Source organism: Cyprinus carpio, unplaced genomic scaffold, assembly GCF_018340385.1.
Source record: "Cyprinus carpio isolate SPL01 unplaced genomic scaffold, ASM1834038v1 S000006481, whole genome shotgun sequence".
Lineage (NCBI taxonomy): Eukaryota > Metazoa > Chordata > Actinopteri > Cypriniformes > Cyprinidae > Cyprinus > Cyprinus carpio.
This window is the reverse complement of record NW_024879156.1, coordinates 243,167-268,204: the sequence shown is the minus strand read 5'-3', so window position 1 is coordinate 268,204 and position 25,038 is coordinate 243,167. Positions and strand designations below refer to the sequence as shown.

The 25,038-nt window shown below is 36.6% G+C and overlaps 1 protein-coding gene across 7 annotated transcripts in view; it reads right to left on the bottom strand.

The window, feature by feature from the left end:
- Nucleotides 1–25,038, bottom strand: part of LOC109073893 (kin of IRRE-like protein 3) — a 203,576-nt gene that overhangs the window by 17,390 nt on the left and 161,148 nt on the right. For all 7 annotated transcript variants that reach the window (XM_042754250.1, XM_042754251.1, XM_042754245.1 and 4 more), the window contains 5 exons: nucleotides 24,837–24,987; nucleotides 12,999–13,104; nucleotides 3,748–3,896; nucleotides 3,112–3,239; nucleotides 2,317–2,443 (listed from right to left, as the gene is read on the bottom strand). In XM_042754250.1, the coding sequence (XP_042610184.1) occupies nucleotides 2,317–2,443; nucleotides 3,112–3,239; nucleotides 3,748–3,896; nucleotides 12,999–13,104; nucleotides 24,837–24,987 (661 nt within the window). The remainder of the gene's footprint in view (nucleotides 1–2,316; nucleotides 2,444–3,111; nucleotides 3,240–3,747; nucleotides 3,897–12,998; nucleotides 13,105–24,836; nucleotides 24,988–25,038) is intronic.

Sequence of the window (25,038 nt, the reverse complement as noted above, 5' to 3'; positions counted from 1 at the left end):
ACTGGCTGAGTTTTTGGCCGGTTATGGCCCATGTGTGGCCCTTGTCTGTAATCCAGTTCTGGGCCACTTCAGGGCCGTCATTCTTTGCGGCACTTGGGCCGAGGGAAAAGTGATTGTGTGGCCCGGATCTGGGCCAGAAGACATTTTGCTATGGTGGTATAACGGTGTCCCCTGCTAGCCATTGGGCCTGAGAGAACGCTGGGACTCTCATGTCTATATTCTGAGTCTCAGTTGGAGCTCTGGGTTCTAGTGGCAAGCAACTGGGAGGAAACAGATATTGACATATGCCAAACGAGTGCATTTAATTGTTAGCATAAATTAGGTTTTATGTGACTCAGTGAGGAGCAAGCGAACGTACTGTAGGTGAATTATCAATACTTTTTTGAGCTCTAGCTCATCCTTCTCACTTGCTTTCTCCATTGTCCTCTTACTGATCAAGCCTTTGAAACACAAAGCTCTGGTCATCAGTCATTCTTCACACCAATGCTTCTGAATTTCAGTCGCTCGTTAGGAGAGCACGTTGATGAGCAAGATGATGATCGGCTTCATCTCCCAAATGCACCAGAACTTGAAACAATCAGCCGTGTGCTACAAGAGAGCCTGCACCACATGTTGCCACATCAAAGGCTACGCTAGGTGCTTGAATCTAACACGCAGCACTCTTGTGTTCACTTCCAGAAATGAGGTAGAACACAGCTTGCCATCCTCTTGTGGCTTTTAGAGCAGAAGGGTTCACTTACTGAAAATAATCAAAAGGGGTACTCTTTGATACCTAAAAGACAGATCCAGGTCAAGCGGTTTTTAAATGATCCAATAACAATAAATAAGGTACATGGTAATTAAAAAAATAATATCAGTTCAGAGTAATAAATCTTAGATACTCCAAATACACACTCAACAAACACATTATTGTATTATATTGTATTGTTTTTTTTTTTTTCTCCCAGAATTATTTGCATAATTATTTGTACATTCTGGTAGAATGTGTAACCCCATTTGCAACTTTTGTAATGTAATGGATTTCCGTGAGAAAAAAAAAAAAAAGGTCTGTTGGGGATTGATTTGAATGTAATAAGTGACATTATATACTAGAATGGTGCCAGATTTGGGGTGTGAATTTTCAAGATCACTTGTTTATGCTGCATTTATAGGTTTATTTAAATCACCGTTAAAAATGTGTGAATTAAATACCATAACCTGACATATTATCCAGTATACTGTCAAAAGCCCTTCTTAAGGTTGTCTACTTATATACCTGTTGTTTTAGAACACTAAAGTTACCACTACCCCCCCCCCAAAAAAAAAATTAAAATATATATATATATATATATATATATATATATATATATTTGTGTGTGTGTGTGTGTGTGTGTGTGTGTGTGTGTGTGTGTGTGTGTGTTTACAGATGGTATAATCGTGGCAGAGCCTTCAGCAATGGGCCAATGGGCTAAAGGGGGTTAATACTGAGAGACATGATGGTATAGTGTTGGATCTTTTCATAAACCTCCATAAATTTTTCTAATACCAAAAAAACAAACAACAAGACTGTATTTATTTGGGATTCCAAGCAATCCTGAACTGTCTAGCAGTCAAAAATGATTGCAAAGCAGAGGTACCTTTACTGTCCTCATAAAGAACAGAATGTACTTGATGGAAGTGGATGTCATCTGTAATTTTTGTAGTTCCTGAGTTCTCTGCAGGCCTTGAATGAATGTCTGACTTTGCATATTAATACTATCAGTCATAACAGTTCTTTATTGATTTTCTTTCATTTCCCAGCACCAAACTGCATTAGTGAATCTAAACTTGCTGAAGAATAATTCAATGCAGACACAATTGTCACTTTGGCTGAACTTCTCCTATTTTCCACTCACGTCAAAGCTGTGGCCCATGGCAAATAGCTTCGGAAAGGAAAGGAGCTTTTTAAAAACGTGTTGGATTTTGCGAATGAAAGCTGCCGTGTGGCTAATGCATGCCGCCTGAATATCAAGTGGCTGTAATGAAGTCATTTATCCGAGAGTAGCCAGTCTCTCGCTATTCTCCTGTGTTCATTAGCCTGTCACAGCCTAAGAAACAGCTCCTCATGCAATTCTTACTGAATATAATCAGCATTAGCCCACAGAAACAGCAGACTGGAGAGTAAACATCAAACTTCTGTCTTAGAGTCAACATGAATGCCAAAATAGGTTTAATTTTGTCAGCTGGATTTCCAATTGCTTGCACCCTTTTTATTTACATATGTTCCAAATGGGGACATTTGTACCCAACAAACACACTTCTTTAGCCACAAACCTGGTAGAAAAGCCTCAAACATACCATTCACGGTGAGAGAGACTTCCTTCTCAGCCGCTCCAACACGAGGCACCACCGCACGGCACACGTACTTCCCAGCATCCTCTTGCCTGACAGATTTCAGTGTCAGGTTGTTTTCATTGCTTAGCACCTGTAGCCAAAGGTCAAAGATCAAAACATTTAAAAGGAGTGCAAAAGCAGCTGGCCAGAGTCAAAATGAATCAGCACTCATGGATGGGCAGCTAAGCTTGAAAAAGGGCCTTCTTCTCAATTATTAAAATCTAATTTGAGTCAGATGAGAAAAACCATGTGAACGTGTAAGATGGTAGGTGACAGTCTACCGGGGGAGAAATGAGACCAGTTGGTTTCACTGGGGCACAATTTCCCTCATTTCTGTGCCAGAATACGCACATACCCCAAACTGAGCCACTATCCATCTGTGAGTAATAGAATTGCAGGGAGTCTGAAAAACCCTGATGTTTGCCATTGGAGCACAGCACTAAATGTAAATACTATGTGCCATCCTGTCCTTGAAATAAGAATGTCTTTTTAGAAAACTTCTGATTCTGTTCCTGAATTGTTCAGAAATAGAAGCCAATGTATTAATAGATGAAATGTTTCATACAAAGAATAGCATATTAAAATCAAATAAAATGTATTTATTTATTTTCCTTTCTGCTTGATCTCTTCTTTACAAAGACAAGATATCTGAATATCATCGTTCTATTAGGGTAGCTGTATTGAAAAAGGGAATGGTTGGTGTAAGAGATCTATGTTTTTACTAAAAGCAATGTCCAATAACAATGTCTAGCAACTTACCACCCCAGAGCCCCTTTTCATCCATACAATAGTTAAAGAAGGGTTTCCAGTCCAGGCACAGTTAAACACAGCATCGGATCCTAGGTCGACCTGTAAAGACTGGGGCTCCGCAGCCATCCGAGGTCCAACTGGAGAAAATGAACCAGGTTATAAGATCTATTCAGAGAAGTCACATTTTAACCTAGTGCTTGTGAGTTTGTTTTAATATGAGACTGATGGCAGCTGAGGATTATATGTCTCTCTCCTAATATTTATTCAAAGATTCTGAACCAGAAGTTTCCAGTCCTGCTTAAGGTGGGTCGTAATAGGCTTGTTTGAGATGCATCGGCGCTGCGCAGACTGATCGGCGTATGACATCAAAGTACAGCGAGAGTGATTGGAGTGCAGATGACTCTTTAAGGATTTGAATCGCTCTCGCGGTACTTCGATGTCATACGCTGATGGCTTTGATGTCTGCGCAGTGCCGATGCATCTCGAACAAGCCTTTTCTTGGAGAGCTTTACTCAACTATAATTTAGCACACCTGAAGGTTTTTAGAACTGCCAGAAGTGTGCATGAGCAGGTTGTAGCATGGTCCCCCATGAAGGTTTGGACAACTCTGATAAAAAAATAATAATAATAAATGATATTACTCACAGTAGACATCCACGTTCCGACTGATGTTTGTGCTCCCAAGTGGGTTGGTGACCTCACAGGAAACTGGCTCTGTGAAGAACGAGTGATCCACTATGACCTCATAAGTGTCTCCAGACACTTCCTTTATCATGCTTCCTCCTTTGGCCCACCTATAAACAGTAGATAGATATGATATCGAGTTTTGAAGCCCACTCTAAGCAGACAAAGAAGATGAGGTACCAAACAATTAATAGCACTAAACAAAAGTCAGTGACAAATCACACAAAAGCTAGTGAAATGAATGGCTTCCTATAGCATTGACAAAACATATTGCATTATATATTGTTATAATTCCTTTACACTCGAAAACATGTAGTAGGTTGTCACTGGGGCAGTACCCTCAAATGGACACTTATTTACTCCTAAAAGGTTTATACCAGTACCTTATTTTAGCAACGTGTTCCCCTTAAGGTATTACTATTCACCTTTTAGGTGGGGATGTGAAAAGTTGTCCTTTTAAGGGTACTGCTCCAGTGACAAGCTGTTATAGCTAAAGGTACATTTTTTGCTCTTTTTAGTGCTCTCTGATGAACATCCTGCTCCTGTAGATCCACTATCCTGCCGAGTTTAGCTCCAGTCCTAAACACGCCTGAACCAGGTAATCAAGGTCTCAGGATGACTTAAAACTGTAAGTGTTTTAGGGCAGGTCAGAGCTAAACTCTACAGGAAAGTGTTCCTCCAGGAGCAACCGTGTTCTTATTGGTCCTAGAACAAACGTTCTGTTAACTAGTCAGATTTAATAGTTAATCTTAAAGTCATAGATAGTATTGGTCAACATTCTTGTCAATTTATCATTTTCTCCCTAATTTTATATGTAGTTCATGGTTAAGGGTGAACCAGGTTAGAATTATGTTCTAGGACCAGTAAAAAAAAAATATATATATATCTTTGAATACGTCCTACTTTGGTAAAATCATTTTGATTTGAGTCATGACATCAAACTTCCCTGTCTTATCTTCCCTTAGTCTTCATTTATGAATTTAAAGCCTTGCTATCAGTCTGAGATCTAGTTTTCACATCGAGTGGGTCTCTCTAAGATAATGTGATATATATCCTTAAGCTCATTTGTAAAAGTGGTATCAGGTCCACAAGTCGTGAAATACATGAACTTTTTCAGTAATGGAACAGAAAGCCATCATTATGAGTTCCTGCCTGACGTACGCTATCACAGGAAAGTGGAACCCAATTTGGAGGTTACCATGGTGATGGGAGGAAGACCTGGTGTCTAATCCATCTGCTTCTATCATAGTCATCAACGAGGCATGATAGCTGCCTGTCTGTAGGTGGTTAGGGAGCCAGTGTCACCAATGCCGCTTTGTTTGAGGAAATTACAACACTGTTATATGACAAATCAGTGAAGTGAGATATCTCTGCTTGCTTCAGCACGTTTCTTGCCTGGATATCAAGTTAACAACACTGAATGGAGCCAGACTGGTAAAAACAGATCCTGAATTGACAAATAGGCACCATTTCTTCTCCACATGGCCAAATGACACAAACCCCGTAAACTGTAGCAAAGACATCAGATGTTAATAAATTCACAGCACTTCCCACAAGGAACCAATCATTTCTATAAGATAAAGGCATCTTCCAACAAATGTTTTATTTTATTATTATTTTTCTCTCCCACGCTGACAAGGTAATGCCACAAAGTTGTGTCACTTACTACTTTGTAGTTCTCTGTTGGTGTCTATGACGGGACACATTTGTACAAGCCAAAGCCAATGGTGGATGGGTGTCACAGTCTGACACTAGGATAAATATTTCAACGCCAGTTAACTCCTCGCTGTCAAGAAGCATTGATTTACAAAGCCAGCAGCTGGCACTGATAGAACGCTGCCAAAACTTCACTATTCACCTGCTCTGTGGGAATGAGTACGTAATTCATTAACTCTGCAACTAACTCATACCATCTGCGGGCCCCGATAGAGTGCCATTTAAATGATAACAGTCTCCCTCTTGACTAAATTAAAATAAGGAGGGACAGCAGTTGTAATTGGCCTAGCTAGTGTGTTTGAGAAGCACTGTTTCACGGAGTTAACATAAGCAGCTTAGAACACAGTCTGCTAAATCTGTGCAGCCACACCTGTGCTTCCAAAAATATTTAAATCAGGGCAGACGGCTGCGCGTGTCGCCTCTGTCCTCAACATAATCGCTCTGAGGGAGGTGAATATGCAACGCTGTGAAACTTTATATTTATGGGCAATTACAGCAGCAGTCGCCTGCTATACATCTATACAAGATTTTTTTTTCTTTCTTGTGGTACCATAAATTACACATGAAAGCAGCTTTTTTTGAAACAGCTGCTTTGTAATCAACTCAGAATATTGACTACGCCATAATTTCATTCAGCTTTAAACAGACTGTTTATTACAAGAGCCTAGGAGGATGATTATCTTGTTCTTTTAAGTAACTAGCTTATATTTGTGCGTTAGCTTTGCACATCTTTCACTTTAAACTTGCATTCATATATTTTGTGTTATTAGCAATCTCAGCTGTGGTTCCTTACGACAAGCGCCACATCTTTCCTATAAATTTATATTTTGTTTTCTTAAGTCAATACAGGGGAAAGTAACTACTATGGAGCGCCACCCTTACAAGCCTCTTAAATCTTCCTCAGGCTTTACCAGAGATTTGCCACTTTAATGCAGTTTATATTCAAGCTTGTGTGTGGATTGTTTTTAACTGCCTGTCATGTTAGTTAATGATTATTTTCCCATGAATGAAGGAATAAATAAATAAATAAATCTAATCTAATTCTATATTTGAAACATTGCATGCTACAAGTAACATTTCCATGTTTTTGTGAATCTCAGGCTTTGCACTTTAAAGCACAGGCAGGACAGAATGATATTAAAATGATACAAAAAAAAAATGCAGATAATGTTTAAAATATTAGCAAAATAAAAGGCTACTTAAGTGAACTTAAAGAGAAAACAGCTTTATGTGTTCTTAACACAATTAAGTACACTTTTAAAATGTTCACTTTGTAATAATGCCAAATTAAAAGTTTTACTTAAAGTACAAAGTAATCATAGTATTTTAATAATCTTCATGCTTTAGTGAAAGTGATGTGACATACAGCCAAGTATGGTGACCCATACTCAGAATTCGTGCTCTGCATTTAACCCATCCAAAGTGCACACACACAGCAGTGAACACACACACACACACCGTGAACACACACCCGGAGCAGTGGACAGCCATTTATGCTGCGGTGCCCGGGGAGCAGTTGGGGGTTCAGTGCCTTGCTCAAGGGCACCTCAGTCGTGGTATTGCCGGCCCGAGACTCGAACCCACAACCCTAGGGTTAGGAGTCACACTCTTTAACCACTAGGCTACGACTAACCTACTACAAAGCACATGTAAAGTAATTGATCATAATTTTAACTGTAGTGTGTTTTTTCATATTACCTTTAAAGTTTATATAATTTCAATGTACTAAATTAAACACTAACCATATTTCAAGTAAGGTAGAAGTATGCAATTATTTAAGATATACTTAAATCAACTTTTGAAAAAGTGGTTCAAAAACTCCCAACTCCTAACACTCATAAGTAATTGAATTTCACATCAGTTTTAACTTTAATTGTAAATGATATGCAGTTAAGTGTTCTGAAAACATATTCAGTTTGCACTTAAGTATATTATTTCTTTAATAAGTGTTCTTTTAAAATTATACTAAATTGTACTTTTGGTAAAATAGCTAGGCCCAGTGTAACTTCTACAGCTAGATTTTATAATATGTGTTTATTCCTCTTCCACAATAATATAATATAATGTCTTTAAATCACTTGGGAGCTTTTTCTGAAAGTACTAATATATGCAGTTTATTGTGATTAATTAAATTCAAAACAAACAGTGTTTTTAATTCAATCATTATTATCAACTGAGAGCTCTGCTTATAATTCCAACTAGTATTCTGACAGCACAAAACTATGGCAATACAGAGCAAAGCTGGACTGCGTGTTGGTTTTAAGCCCATGGGGTGGCAGACTGGGAGGTTTGGCCGGCAGAAATGGCCCAAATGGTGGGTTAGCTTTGCCAGAGCTGAAGGATTCAGTGCTGCACATCCAAAGAGCCAAAACATCCGTGAGCACAGCGGATCTATTGGGCTTCAGCCAGGGTCTTCTAAACAGAACAAACATGACCCCCCAATGGATACCCAGCACACTATCTGTGTAAACTTTTGTAAACTCTTGGACTGTTTATTATTCTGGATTAGAAGGGTACAGTAGTTTTTTTGCTCCTTTTTCCCTCAATAAAAAAATAACAACAACAACAACAATAAAATAATGATTTTTGGATTGGCAGGAGAGGCAAACCCTGAAAAAAAAAAAAAAAAAGAAAGAAAAAACAAGAAAACAACTTTAAAATACTTTAAAAATAAGGTACTTTAAAATAAGTTTCATTTGCAATTAAATTAAAATGTAGTAAAAACTATATATATATATATATATATATATATATATATATATACACATATATATGTGTGTGTGTGTGTGTGTGTGTGTGTAATGTAATTATTTGTGTAATCATGAAATTGTAATTTAGTATATTTAAATTTAGTATATTTAGTCAACATATCAAAATAAGTGTAATTCTATAAAGATTCATGAGTCATGAAAGTGTCTCTTTAAGTCACTTAAGTGGTCTTTTATTTATACCTTCTTTTTTCCACAAGTGTATGATAATTGTCTGTGGTCAGCAGCAACAAACACTGGATTTTGATAGATTAATTATTATTATTATTTTATTTATTTTTATTTTTTTTTTTTTTTTGTGATATTTGAATTTTCATTTTTATTTTGTATTTCATGGGGCATGTGCTGGAGATGATGAGGCTGTCTTCTCCATCCTTCTCTCCCAGCCTGGGATAATGCCACACACACTTTCTAGGTTTCAATAAAGCTGCTGTTCACTCCATTATGATAGCACCATGAGATGGACTCATGTTGGCCAATCTAGCAGCCAGCAGGACAGATGCCCAGAGTTTAATTTTCTGTTTTGAAATATCGGCTACATCTGTTGCTGTTGGTGAGTTAACCATGTGCTGTTCCCTGGTTGATGAATCATGTCTGGCTGCTTCTCAGAGATGCTGGGGAACATGGTCATGGAAAACAAACAACGGGGGGCCTGTATCTGTGTGTGCACATCAAATGCGAAGAGATGATGAGCGAAGAGAGCAGCCCACCATGAAAACCTCTTCATCAGCTTTGTCAAAGACATCACTGCAGAGACACACGCCATGGCTGAACTATTCCCGAAACAGCCACAACTAACAAGCACACCACCTCAAACATCATTGTTATTATGATGATAGGAGAGTAAATCTGGTTGTTTGTTAGATTAATCCAAAAACATTTGTATTTATTGTTTGTCAAACATATTGCAGACCAGAAAAAAAAATAAAAAAAAAATAGATAAATAAATAAATGTATATATATATATAGATATATATATATATATATATATATATATATATATATATATATATATATATACTGTAGTGATAATAGTACAATGTAAATTAATTAAATAAATTATAAATAAAACTTTATATACTTTTTTTTTTAAACCAGACGGTAATGATCTGGTAAAGATTAGTCTCAGTTCCTATGACTGACTAATTGATTGATTCATTGATTGATTGATTGATTGATTGATTGATTGATAAGTTTGTCAAACATATTGCAGAACAGGGATAGTAAAATCTTGAAGAAAACTATATACTGTATCTAAATGCAGTATAAAAATAGAAATCAATTTAATTACAAACACATCAATAAATAAATAAATCAATTAAACCAATAAAACATAACAAATAAAAGTTAAATATATTATTATTATTATTATTATTATTATTATTATTATTATTATTATTACATATAAAGATGTTGATAAAAATAATAATAAAGCAAAAATAATAATGTAATTTAAATAAATTATATTATTCATAAAATAATAATACATAAACAACATATTTAAAATGTAAAAGTAAAAATGTGATTAATAAATAAGAAAAATGTTTATTAAAAAAAAAATATTTAAAGAAATGAATAGCAATTAAACATTAATATTACAAAAAAAAAAAAGAGGGAAAGTAATGATATATACTTCATTATCACCACATAGTTTTAGTATATAGAAACACCATAATACCCAAGCACATGCACTCTTAAGACACTATTTTGGGAGCAATTGAATCTATATCTTTCCTGAATCCCATTTCATAAAATGAACTCGACCGGTAATGATCCGTCTCAATGCACATGAATCTAGGTACTTACCACTCCTCAACACATCACATTATGCCGACACCACAATAATAGCATTTCTACTTTTTTATTTCCTCAGTCAATGGGCGACAAAATTACCCAATGTTAATGTCAGGGACATTTCAATGCAGCATGGCCTATGAATCCTCTTTGGAAGGCTATCATTAATTCAAACTCTAGCGCTGATATTTTTATTGCTCTCCCACGGACCGGAGAAAGTCATCATGGAAAGTGTCAATCAAGACATTTATTAAATTCACAAGTGAGATGCCACTAAATTCCCTCAGATCAATGGCAGCAGTTGCCCGCAGACAAGGAAAAGAAAGAGGAACTCAGTGCACTGTCCTGAGACGGAGAACATTTAGGAATTCATTTTCTTTCTAATAATATTTCACAAAATCTGACTGCTAATAGTCTAATGTGGTGAATTCATGGGCCGTTAACGTGTTATGCTTTTGATGGAGTGAGTGAAAACACTGACACTTCGGGCAAAAACATGCAAATTCATTAATCGTTCTGCTCACACACTAACTATTTGCAAATGATACATATATGGATATCACTGTCAGTGATGTTTTAGCATCCAATTCACTAAATTAATTGTGCAAATTCTGTAAAATATATGTCCTGTTAAATAAAAATAAATACAAATCTGTGCTAAATGCAATTTGCACAGTATAGCTTCCTCCCTCCTTTACTGGCCATTTTGAATTGCAAATATATTTAACTACATGATATATAAGTTTAAATTAAAAAAAAAAAAAAAAGGATGGTAAAGTATATTTTAGCTTATCATAAATGCTTCTCAGTACATTCATCAGTACCTTTAACCATATTTTAAAGACAATACAAGTAATTATTAAATTACATATGAATATATACTCAAGACCTAGAGTTAAGTGGGTCAAAAGCACCCTTAAGTTCAACTAATTGCATTAAATGTTTATTTAAACTGTAATACACTTTCATTTAACTGTAAACAGTATGCAATTAAGTGTCTTTAAACATTACATTCAGTTTGCACGTGTATTATTTTCACAATCAAAAGCAAAAAGAGAGAAAACACTGACGCCCAGACACGCTCCAGGCAAAATCACACAACTTCATCGCTAAGCACAGCTTACACACTCTAAATATGTGCAAATACTGCACACATGAAGAATATTTTCATGCACTTTTATGTTTCATCAATAATCTATTAATCTATCAATAATCATTATATATATATATATATATATATATATATATATATATATATATATATATATATAGCATATATATATATATATATAATTATACGTTTGCCCGGCTGAATACCTCACAACTGATAAAAAGTAGCAGTTATCTTTTTTTTTTGGATAATACATAATCCACAAAAAGATATATAAACTCCACACCCTTATAAACTGAGATATAAAACTGTGCACACGGGAAAAAAAAAAAATCTGAATTGATAAATCACAATTACTTTATTATTATTATTATTATTATTATTATTATTAACCTTGGCAGTTTCTATAAGGATGCCCTAAGAATGTTTACTTAAAGTTAACATTGTGAAAACATGCATTTATCACATTAAAACACCTGACATCAAACCAGACAAAATCACTGCCTACTGAAGAAAAATAAGTAAACAACTAAAATATTTAAATAAAATAATGTTCTCTGCCTGGTGGGGGTTTTACAGCTCCGCAGCCGCTCACCCTCACCCGCTCGCTTCTTTTGTTTTCTCAAGTTGAAGTCAAGATGAATATTGCTCCTACAGATATAGTATAATAACATTCAATGCCACAGACCTCACACAAATAAAGGAACTAAACAAATACATCATACAAAGGACATTGTTTAAAAACAATAAATACAAAATGTCCATGGACAACTGCATAGCTAGAAACGGTAGCACAGTGACTACTAAAGTGAGATATAATAGGTTCTGAAAAAAACATTTTCAGTACTTGAAAAATATGCAAAGATTAATAAACCGTATACTAAATAAAGTACAGCTACAGCTTGAGAGCATGTTATTGCTCCTGTCCATTATAATAATGATTCTGGAAGCTGTATGTCATATTGTATATCCATTAAGAGACAATAATATGAAGGTGGAAGGAACAAGGTAACAAGGAGTCAACACAGTCTGTAAATGTTTCTTGCCTTAAACTCAGCATGCTGTTATGCCATTATTTCTTTGTAAATCACTCTTCATATCTGATGCTCAGGTGCGTAAAAACTAAAAAAAAAAAAAAAAAAAAAAAAAAAAAAAAAGCCAATATGTCTTCATTCAGCTAAGGCCTGATGGGAAATCAAACAAAGGCTTGTCTGATTCCGGTATCTGTCATTTCAAAAGCTAGAAACAACTCAGTTTGCCCACCTACAACTGTATCACAGATCCGTTCCATACCTCAGTACATCAAGATCCACCGCTGTGCAATTCCCTTCACTATTGATTTTACTGCTCTTACTTTTCTCCTAGTTTTAAAACCCACGCCGAAAAGCATGTTCTAACAAATCGCCTCGCTATTGGCCCTCCGCAAGGCCGAGGCTACATCTCACAGAAATAAATAACTTGTATTTCAACCTTATTCTCTTCTGTTTGGAGAGGACAGGAAACATTATTCTTGGATATTGAATCAGTGTGTGTGATATAAGATTGACTGATTTGTTTTTTGTTTTGAATGATTTGTGTGGCGAATCATTATTTTTGTTTGGTTATAGATAGCGGATGGATGCAAGGATAGTTTTTTTTTGGATGTAAAAATATTTGCAACTAAATGCAGGAGAGTTTTTGCCACACAGTGATGTGCCAGTCAGATGAACAGTGTGAATTAGAGTTAGTTCTGTCTAATCATCCTCAGTAGATGCGGTATTATAAAAGACCACCAGCATTGGATCATTTGGCTTTTTTTCTTTCAATTGCGTTTGGTGTCTTACTTGTATTGGGTGACTGGTGGATTCGCTTTGGCTGAGCAATGAAACTTCACCAGGTTTCCCTCCAGGACTGGTTGAGGCTCCACAGAGAGATTCACCAATGGCAAGTCTGCAAAAAGACAAAGGTAATTACAGAAACTAATAAGCAAACATTCATTTTTCAGCATAAATGTTCAGTAATTTTAACCAATATGTGAAAATTTGCTTCTGCTATTATCTGAGTGTTCAGGTAGGAGCATCGGAAATAATTGCAAGTGTATAAACTCAGCATCATCAAAAGATGTGAATTTGTGAAAAGCAAGAACTGCATGTCAACTAATGAGAGGTATATCTTTTTATCTTCTCAACTGAGGACTAATTAGAACAATGAAAGAACAATTAAAACAAAAATAACTCCACATAATGGCATTTAAACTGGGATATCAATAACAAACACAAAGATTATGCACAAATACCATAATACCTTTTTTCTTTTTATTTTAATTAACTCGTTGCCTACTTCAAATTTTATTTTAAGTACAAAATATTAATGTGCAAAAGTCAAATAATACAATTTGGAGACAACACGATTAATATTAGTCTACAGATCTAAGAGCTTCATCTAGGTAATTAAAACTGAAATGAAGTTTTGGATTTCTGTGACAGCCATAAATTATTTTCTAAAAAAAGTAAAACACAAATGAATACATAATGAACAATTAAAGCAGGCAAAATCATTTACGCTGCAGACCTGAAAGTTTCCATTAAAGAAAATATTTTAGCATGTTTTAATGTGAAATAGCATGATTAGATGCAGTAGATGTCCCTCATATGCATCTCATGCTGTGCCTAATTTTGCATTGCCCATGTGAAGCACTGAGAACAACGACGATATACAAGAAAATCAGCTTTATGGGTCTCCCAGGAGACTAAAAAAAAGAAAAGAGACCTAATTGTTGCGCTTTTACGAAGACCGGACAGTGGCAAGCGCAGAAGCTAAGCAGCACACATCAGCGATTCAGTGTCCACAAGGAGCAGATAAAGACAGAGGAGAGAGAGAAAAAGAGGAACCCAGTGCAAGTCATGCATTTGAGAGCCAGCTATTCTACATATATGTTTTCTCTGTCCTATTACACTCATGTAACACTAATTTAGTCCGTGCTGGCGCAGCTATATTCAACAACACAGGTCAGTGGAGCAAAAGAAAACAGGCCTGACTCAGCTGGAGTGTCACCGGGGCGCTGCTGTTGTGTGTGGGCGCGTGTCTGCTCTGAAGTACAGTGTCTGGCCCACAGGAGCACAGCTGGGCAGAGCGGCATCCCAGCGGTGGGTGCAGGTGCTGCCCTTCCCCCATCTGCCTTTTTCGACCACACACACCTGTGCCAGGTTGTTCTCTGGCGGAACAACACCAACCGTTATTCCTGAGCCCGTGGGACACACCGACGCAACCATGGACAAACTGATAGGTGCTGTGTGCTGCCCGGTTACCAGCAGGATACGTGTAAAGCATTTACTCTGGCTAATTGGGCATGCAGGTAAGAGGATATCAGGCGTGTTTATTGGTTGATACATATTATAAAAGAGATACCCTACTGTATTATATATGATGTGCAAATGTCTAAGGCCTCTAAATAACCAAAATGATCAAAACATATATACTTATGTTATTATAACAAAAATATACTACATGCTTTCTGTTGTCTGATTGATAGCTTTAGCCAGTAAAGAAGACATTTGAGCATAATTATAAGATGTCATTAATTTACATTATAAACTATCAGATCGTAATCTATCCATGGCCATATAAATATAAACAATTTCATCAAATTACATAATTTTCTCGATTTGGGCCTCTGTACAAAACTAAGATTTTTTTTCCCTCCATAAATATGACCTCCGTTGTGTAGTTTATCATAAGGCCTAATTTATAAAATATGATATTCTAAATAAATAAATAAATAAATATAATAATAAAATAATAAATAATATTATTAATGTTATAATATTTGTATATATTTTTATTTATATTAATAATTTTTTATTATTGTTATAATAATAATAATGTTGGTAACCAAACAGTTGATGGTAGTTGTTGTTTCACAGTATAAAAAACAAAAAAACAAACAAATAAAATAAAATAAAATAAAATGAGATAAAAGACAAAAATAAAATAAAATAAAATAAAATAAAATAAAATAAAATAAAAATAAAATTTTAAAAGGTTTTTAAAATGTGTCCTTAATATGTTTTATATATATTAACCATTTAAAAACTCAAGGCATTCATTCTATATTGTTTGCAGGTTTGGAAGGGTGAGTAAATCAATAATTTTTGAGTGAACTATCCCTTTAAGAACACTCGATTCCTGTGATAAATTTGCTGTACCGAAAAGCCTTCAGTGACATATTATTTTCACTATTTTTGATGTGAACATTCATTTTGGCCTTAGCTGTTTTGAAGCACATCATGATTGCCTTTGATGTCAGTTCAAGTCTTTTGAGAGTGACCCTTGAGGGAGACAAAAGCCATCAAAAGTGTTGTCTACTTATAACAAAACTGAAGAGTGACATTGACTTTCTGTCTTAAATAATGAAATAATAATTTTAGATGGACATTTGCCCCTAGAGGACTGACTAGTGCCTCTCAAAGGCCCGGGCTCCAGAGGCAGGCTGGCAGAAGCTCACCAAGACTCCCTGTGACCCCCAAATCTATCGACAGACAGTGTCTTAATAAAGAAGTCTGTTTGTCACTTTGATGTATAAATGCATGAGTCTCTCCGGCCTGAGCAGAACGTGACAGGCCATCAATGTGGAGCTCCGCTAATTCATCTGCTTCATCAGCAGGGAGAGCACGAAGGTTTGAAACACTTCTGCAACAATGACAGCCCCCAAAACAATGGGGTTGGAGGAGAGGAGTGATCTAAAAAAAAAAGGGGGGTTGGGGGGTACAGTGGTGGGATGACAGCTTTTGATCGGAAGTTCAAAGCAAAGAGCAGATGGCGGTTTTGAACAATCGGCCAACTTCCCCAGAGTTGCGAAGAAGGTGCCAAAGAAAATGGCTTCTCTGTCTTTCTTAAAGCTTGATTTCCATTCTCCCCGGGTCATTGTGGCCAGCTGTTCTCGGTGAGAAAGAGAGAGCTGATGGCCTGGTATCAGTGGGAGGAGTGCGATTTAATCTCTTTATAACTCGACTGAATCTGTGCCACAGCGCGGGTTTCACTGACACTGAGGTCTCACATCAACTTTTGCACTGTCTGCGAGCACAGTTCATGTGTCTATATTAAAGGGATAGTTCACCCCAAAATGAACATTTTATGTTTATCTGCTTACCCCCAGGGCATCCAAGATGTAGGTGACTATGTTTCTTCAGTAGAACACAAACAAAGATTTTCAACACCAACCGTTGCAGTCTGTCAGTCTTATAATGTAAGTGGATGATTAATTATCACTATAGATAGATAGATAGATAGATAGATAGATAGATAGATAGATAGATAGAGTGTCAATGGTCCACGGTGAGTTTATTTGGTGACAAAGTAAGTAACAGTTCCTGCCAGATATTTTCAATAAAAGTAATGTATAAAGTCACCCCCCCCCACACACACATACACACACAATATAACAACTCATGACTTAATCCTCTTTATGTACCACAAATTTACTGTATGCTGTTAAAATCCCCCTGCAGTCACAATTTTATGCCTTCAAACTCATCTTTGTTAATAAAAAATAATATATTCAAAGTTTCTTCCCATTAAAATACTGTCTTAATATCTTTAAATGACTTCAATATAATTCTACACCCTTACCTCATTAAGTATACCCAGAGCCATGAATATGCAAATGAGTCCCCGCCTCCATTAAATCACACCAGCTCAGACTACCTGCTCCACTTTCACTCAGTTAACTTTATTAAATGCTACATAATGGCAAGTGGCAATATTAGATTAATTCATCCATATTTGTTTGAATCAGAAAGTGATTCCGAAGAAGAAGAAGAAAAGGAAAGAGCGAATTATAAGTTGTCCTCTACAAGTCCATGCATCAGAATCATAACACATTTTATGTATCGCTCTCTACAACATCAGACACATAATGTAAATGATATCATTATCCTTTGGCTTGACTACATTATCAAACAGCTAATAATCATATAGATAATGTTACACAAATCGTGTTCTCGTTCCCCATCTCAGACAGCTCCCTTCTTAAATTCAACAACTTTAGGTAGAAACTCTTCTCTAATGATATGAAAAGCCCAGCCTCACAAGATGACAGATTGTGTGTGACGGTAGGAGACACTAGGTTTATATACATTTAAACAACACAAATATAATAAACATTACTGTATACACACAAATCACCACAGACAACCATGAAATATGAGTCAAATATATAGTCCAGAGAGAAAATATACATATTAACAGTCCAAACAGAATGAGTAGCAGAGTAAAAATCATAAAACCATCATAGTCTCTCATGATCAACCGCGTCAAACCGTTTCTCGAATACAACAGAACCTGGACAAGTGCAGACTCCAGGACCCCAAATGGAAAGTATGCAGTACTCTATAGCTTCATAAGGGTTACATTGATGTAGTGTTTTTTATCTAGCGGTTTGGGTCTGTGCGGTGAATTTAAAATGTTTGCTCCATGCAGCTATCTGTCAAACTCTCTAAATGAATGACGTATTGCTAAAGCATATATTTGTTAACACATCATGTATTATTCCCTTCACTAATCTTATTATAGCCCATCTGTGCATCTAATTCCTTTTAAGGTATAAAGTTAAAATAATATCAAGATGAAAAACTTTGAAAACTAAAAAAATGAAGCTGAAGTAGATGCAGTCAAGTACTAAAGTTGGGTTATATGTTATTTAAATATATTAATGAATAAAGGTTATAATAAATGTATTCTTCTATCTATCTCATCATTTTAATATATATATATATATATATATATATATGTGTGTGTGTGTGTGTGTGTGTGTATGTGTGTGTATTTTGTTTTGTTTTTTGTTTTGTGTTTGTCTGAACATTTTCTGTCCTGGCTTCTTTGCATGTAAAATAAGATACATGGATTTGCAGGAGCAGTGGGTTTTGCCCACTAAGGCCAAAGCCATATGAAGGTTTTTATTTATTTATTAATTTTTTTCTTCAGTTTAATGGAGGAATTGCCTTTTGGTCAGATTATAAACTAAAAGTCTAAAACTAAAAGTCTTAAACCAAAACTAAAAATCTAAATTTGAAACTTAAAGTCCAAGTCGAAATTAATTTGGTATTTAGGATTGGGCATTTTGTATTTAGGATTGGGCATTTTGTATTTAGGATTGGGCATTTTCTATTTAGGGTTGGGCATTTGGTCATTTAGCCATTTAGGATTTAGGATTGATAGGCATTTGGGGATTTAGGATTGTGAATTTGGTATTTAGGATTGGGCATTTAATCATTTAGCCATTTAGGATTGAGGATTGGGCATTTGAAGATTGAGGATTGGGCATTTGAGGATTGAGGAGTGTAGTTCCAAATTAGGAGGCGTGGCCCAAATACTGGAGGCTGGGTTTGAAATGGCTGGTGCGCAGAGGCAACTTATGGACAGCAGAGGGAGCTCCCAGTGCTAAGGAGCACACTGTAATGAAGCCAAACGGAGTGAGTGAGCGGCTTGATCGAGGACTGTGTGATAACTTCAACTTAATGACAGCTTTGTAACATTTGTGGCCTCAAAACCGAGCGTACAACTGATGCTTGCAGTAAATCACCTCTGCGAGATGAAAACAAAATCGCACGCGAGGAAACGGGAGCCCGCGCGCGCGCGTGACATGTTCTTTGTAGTGATGGGTCGTTTGCGAATGAGCCGACTCTAAGAGCCGGCTCCTTGTAGGTGAACGATGAGAGCTGGCTCGCATATCTGAAGAGCCTACTCTATTTTAAATATATATATATATATAACCTATAGAAATTAAATCATTATGTAATAATGAAATAATGGATGCATTTTATTTTATTTAAAATAATTGACTAATTCAAAATGCAAAAAAAAAAATTATATAGGCCTAAAGGCGCACATATTCGTCTGAACAGCCTCACATTCTGTTCCTGTCAATCATACACGAGGTGTCAACCAATTATATGGCATGAGGGAGGGGCCGGGCCATCACACACACAGTGTCAAACTCGGAGGAGAAACCGCATCAGCCCCTCGAAAGTAAGGCAGCTTGCATTTCTGAATGCAAATCTATCATAAAATAAAAATATGATCAGCATTGTGTGGTGTGTGTGTGTGTGTGTGTTCATGCTTGTTATACAAAACATAAACTAGTGAGATAGTTCATGCTGGTTATATAACATGCCAAAAAATATGGACCAGTTTAATCCTTTCAGTTATTTATTTTTCTTTAATATGGGTTCTATTATGTTGTTCAGATTCAGATTGCATTTGTTTTGTAATGTTGTTGCTTCTATACATTAAAAAGTTGTAATTTAAATGCAAATGTTTAATAGTATTCTTTTTTTTTCATAACAAATCAATGCATTTTTAAAGAAATTGTGAGACATTGTGAGTTTGATTTCATTTAATAATTTACTAGAGATTGTTTTCACACCTATCATAGTCAAAACATTATTGTTTTTTAAAGAGCCGTTTGTGAGCCAAAAGAGCCGGCTCTTTTCAGTGAGCTGAGTCAAACGAGCCGGCTCACGAAAAGACCGAAATGCCCATTTTGCGCGCAATGCAAGCCCTCGCGGCGCGCATGATCATTCCCCAGCTGCTCGCGCTCGATCTTCTCACCGGCTTGCTCGAACACTTATTTTTGTCAGTCGTGAGAGTTTAATAAAATGAGCTCGCCGTTTCCTCGTCCTCGCGTGCAATATTGTTTTCATCTCGCTTGGGAGCGCCAGGGTACTGTCATGCTTCAGTTGTACGCTCGGTTTGAGGCCACAAATGTTACAAAGCTGTCATTAAGTTGAAGTTATCACACAGTCCTCGCTCAAGCCGCTCACTCGCTCCGTTTGGTTTCATTACAGTGTGCTCCTTAGCACTGGGAGCTCCCTCTGCTGTCCTCTGCGCACCAGCCATTTCAAACCCAGCCTCCAGTATTTGGGCCACGCCTCCTAATTTGCATACACTCCTCAGTCCTCAATCCTCAAATGCCCAATCCTCAATCTTCAAATGCCCAATCCTCAATCCTAAATGGCTAAATGATTTAATGCCCAATCCTAAATACCAATTTCACAATCCTAAAACCCCCAAATGCCCAATCCTAAATCCTAAATGGCTAAATGACCAAATTCCCAACCCTAAATAGAAAATGCCCAATCCTAAATACAAAATGCCCTATCCTAAATACCAAATGCCCAATCCTAAATACCAAATTAATTTTTCGACTTGGACTTTAAGTTTCAAATTTAGATTTTTAGTTTTGGTTTAAGACTTTTAGTTTTTTAGACTTTTAGTTTATAATCTGACCCAATAATTCCTCCATACAAAGTTTAGGGCCCTTTATTTATTTATTAATTTTTTTCTTCAGTTTAATTTAAAATTTAGATGCTAATTCGCTTAACCTCGCGTCAAATTATCATAGCGGGGCATATGTTTGGCAAAATTTCTGAAGTCAATCTAATTCCTGTGTCTGAATGATTACTGGAAATTAAAGGCAGGGAAATGCATTGAACTGGACAAGTTTAAGCAGTGAAGTAATGCAGTGGATAATGTTTGGACTTGTCTCATTTAGGCCTCATTTTGACCGAAAGCTAGCGGATGTCTCGGAGGCCTGCGCTGATCAGAATGAGAATTATCTGAGCTCAGAAAAATCCAGAAAGGCTTTAATTACTTTTGTTGCCGATGACATTATCACATTGAACCAAGTGGTCAATTAGCGGACTCTGAATGAGGACTGACAATAGCTGGAGTGGGCATATTAGAGGATGGACGTGATGAAACGCGCACACACATCCCTCATGTTTTTTTTTTTTTTTTTCTCTCCTTCTCATCCAGTGGAGCTGTCAGTCTTAGTAAGTGTCTTTCAATTGGCTAAAGTAAGACTAAAGTAAAGTCTTTGTCCAGTATTCTAATCTTTGCCTTCTTCCCTCCTTCCTTTAAGGTTCTCATCTTAACCTTTTGTCACTCCCTTAAACAGGCAGACGGGAAGAATATCTGTCATTCACCTGGGGTCAACCATCGATTCTCTGTCTGTTCTGTGACACAGCCTGTGTAGGGTACATGGCAACATGTTCACCGCATTGCACTCACAACATCGATCCTGCTACACACACACACACACACACACACACACACACACACACACACACACCACATACACAGAGAGAAAAAAGTAAAATAAAGTGATTTGATTTTTCTTTTTCATTCTCATTACTCTTGCTGAGGCAGAGTCTAGGCACTGCATTTTCCCTGTGATTTTCAGGGAATATGGCAAATACGTTCTTTATCTATAATTGTTTATTTTCCTAGAAGAGCCATAAGAGCTAGTAGAGGGGATATGATTCATTCCATTGACTTAAATTATTTGATTCAGTTCACTGATATGATTCATTAAGTGATTCACTTGGTGGTGACGAGTGATTATCTTTCTGAGCATTAAGCGATTCTTTCAATTCCTGTGTTCAACTATTCCTAATTTTCTTTGCTATATAGTTGGTGAAAAAACAGAATGGATTGAGATGAGTTACTACTTCAAGCGACATCTTAAAGTGCACATCTCAGGCCTAATTTCAGGCCATGGGAGAGGAGTTGTTAATAATGTAGTGACTACAACATGACGATTGTAGTACATACTGTATAGATTACATTATACTACACATGCGAAATGAAGTACACTTTAGTATAATATGTCTGGATCAAAAAAAATTTTTTTTTTTTTACATATTGCATGTTCAGATATTCATACAACAACATATTCTGGAATGAACATTTTGTGAAAATTATATATACAAAGAAAATGCTGGAGGTGGCTGGCAACTGATAAAGTGTGCTTTTATCTCTCTTTTTTGAGAAATTATCAAATAAGTCTGGGATTAAAATTTGGAATATGTGTTATTTCCCAAAAGTCTGGCACTACTCTTGGCACAATACAGTCCAACAACTGTAATATACATAGACAATATTCCATATTAAAGTGAAATGTAAACCTGCAACCAACTATGACTGCCTACCCTAAACCCATTTCTAGCACTTTTACCATACTAGAGAGTAATCAGGTCTGATTTGACCTCATCTGCAAAGCATGCTGGGTAATCACAAAATATATGAGATGCTAACCAACCAAACCTTAGTACCTTGGTCCAAACAAACGGAAGTGGAGGACTTTGCTTTGGAAACTTGTTTTTAAGATAGATAAAAAAAGAGTTATGTCATGAAACTCGAGATGGCACAGGATGATAGGTTCTAACTCAATCTGATATAATCATAATCACATAGCGCAGTTAACTGGTTTCTTTTCACATCAGCAGCCAATGAGCTTGCTGCTCAACATTCAAATACTTGCCTAGTGCTTGCTGTAGCAGTTACAGCCCTTCAGAAACCCTCCTCCTTCCCCAGCTCCACCTGTATAGATATGCTAACTTTATTTATCTTATACATGGGAGTTATTTCATATATGTTGTATGTGCAGCAGCAGTATTTCTTACATGCTTACAGCAGCATGTCTGTGGATTTATTGGCAGTAGCAAGTCTCTGTCCTTGCTCTGCAGAAGCAGCAGTGTAGCAGATCTATTCTACCAATACTAAACGCATTAACATTGCCATGTATATAACCATGCAAAACTCTCTCAGAGTTGTCATGGCAGGACTATTGTTTTTGTGTTCACATATTGTAAGTTCACTTAACCGTTAAACATATTCATAATTGAAAAGGTGAGGTAATGCTTGTGAGATCACACTTTAATTACGCATTGGTTTCATTTATTCATATTAAACGCTTAAATTTCCACTGGACAGATCTCGGTGAGTTTAACGGTTGCGTGGTGCTGTTCTCTTTACCCTGAATAATCTGCACTGTTTATCAGCAGACAGCTGTCCTTCATTAATATTAACTGATTTGCATGGCTACACATCCCCCCCTGTGGCCTGGAGGATGCGCCGGTGGAAACACTCGTACTATTACGCATCGGGTTCGCATCCTTAGCTTCATCCCACCTGCCAATGCTGCCATAACTTATTCATTAAACACCTGCTAGTGTTTGATCCTCAGAGGGGGAGCTTGCCGTCATCGCTTACCATTCACCATCTCTATTTGTTCCCTTCTTCTGAGTTAATGTCTCATGCTTTGCAGAGCTCCAGCTCAGGAGGGTGATGTAAATGTATCCCACTCAGACGGGTATTCATTTAGTCATTCAAAATCGGACTGGGCCTTGTATGTAATGCATTACTGCATGTAATTCTGAAAACCTCATTATCCTCTTTGCACAGCTCCCATTCCACATTCACCTGCCTCTCTCCCAGGGATGTTCCTTTCAGCCGCACAGAATTTTGCAACACGACGGCTCGTCTCTGTGATACATTTGAAATATTTCCATCTTTCTGTGGAGAGGTGATGAGAGTGGGGTAATGAAATTAGAGAGCGAAGAGACTTGGCAAATTTGTCTGCGCTGTGGCTGAGTTCAATTACAGTAGGTCTGATTTCTCGCGTGGTTTAATTAAAACACAGACGATGGAATGGGGAGCAGATCTGGACAGCAGTGGAGTGTTCAGCATCTCTACGCGTCTACAGAGCATTTGGAGTAGAGCGAGTGGGAGACAGAAATGAGGGGAGGGAATGTAATAAATTTATACAACAGTCAGTCCTAATATTTCTTGCAACTGAATGTTTCACTGTTTTTTGTATCTATGTCTGTGTTCATACTCTGTTGCTTGGTGATATTACAATATAGTCTGCAATGCGAAACAAAGAAAATAATGTGAAAATTACATCTGAAAAATAGGCTTCATTATCATTTAAATGTCCATTTATCTGTCTCTCTGTTTCTCTACCTATCTATCTATGAATGTTATTTTTGCATATATCTTCTTTGTTTTGTATTGATATATATAAAGATGCCATATATGCTGTCTGCTGCTTTGCATAACAAAGACATCTGTGCAACATTTAAGCTGGTGCAACACTAACAAATGTTAATCAACTTTAATGTCTGCTCTGCTCCATAGCGCCTCACCCTGCACTAAAAAGTGCTTCTTATGTCATGCATAAAACGCTGGGGAGCACAATGGAGCTGTCACTAGTAATGGGTCTCTAAATAGCATGTTCTGCTTTGTCAGTCATAGTTAACATTATTGATGAGGGTTCAAGGCTTTGAGCAATGCAAGCAGAACGGTATTGTTCTCTGAAACCTCTAGAGAAGAGTTTTCCTCTTAACGACCAGACAGAAAAAAAAAAAAACAAAAATCTAGAGAAGAGTTTTCCTCTTTTTTTTTTTTTTTTTTTTAAGCAGAATATTTAAAGGGGGAAACTTGGTTTTATCTATTTCAAACGGATAAGAGTTAAACAATTAAAGGGTTTCCAGAAGCAACATTGTGGTGACTTTTTGTGCTTTATAATTTTGTTTTGTGAGCAAAACCAGAACATTTTTATTCATCGCAAGAGGATTTGCAAATTGGTGGAATTTTCACAATGCAAATAATGGTTCATCTTAATATCACTCTCAGAAACAGCCAATCTACATTAATTATGAGAACCAGCATACAATTCTCCCATTAATACAGTAAATGTAAGTGTTCTTAGATTAGTACCACAATGTTTTCAGGAGTTTTAATTCTGTGAAATGCAAGCATGACTCAAAACGAATGAGAAAGAAAAATGCTGACTTTGTGCAAGTAAAAAAAAAAGGAACTCTGAGAGTGGCATCACTTACGTTGGATGTCAATAGTGACACTGGTCTCTTTCCCATTGGGCACAGCCTTGTTGGACGCCCGACAGAAGATGATCTGCCCGGTTTCAATGTTGGAGGCTGAAATGTAGAGATTGCTTACAGTGCTCTCCCTTCGCCCATCTCGAAGAAAAGCCTAAAGGAAGAGAATAAAGTAGGGTTATGAACAGTTGAACTGTTTTATTTT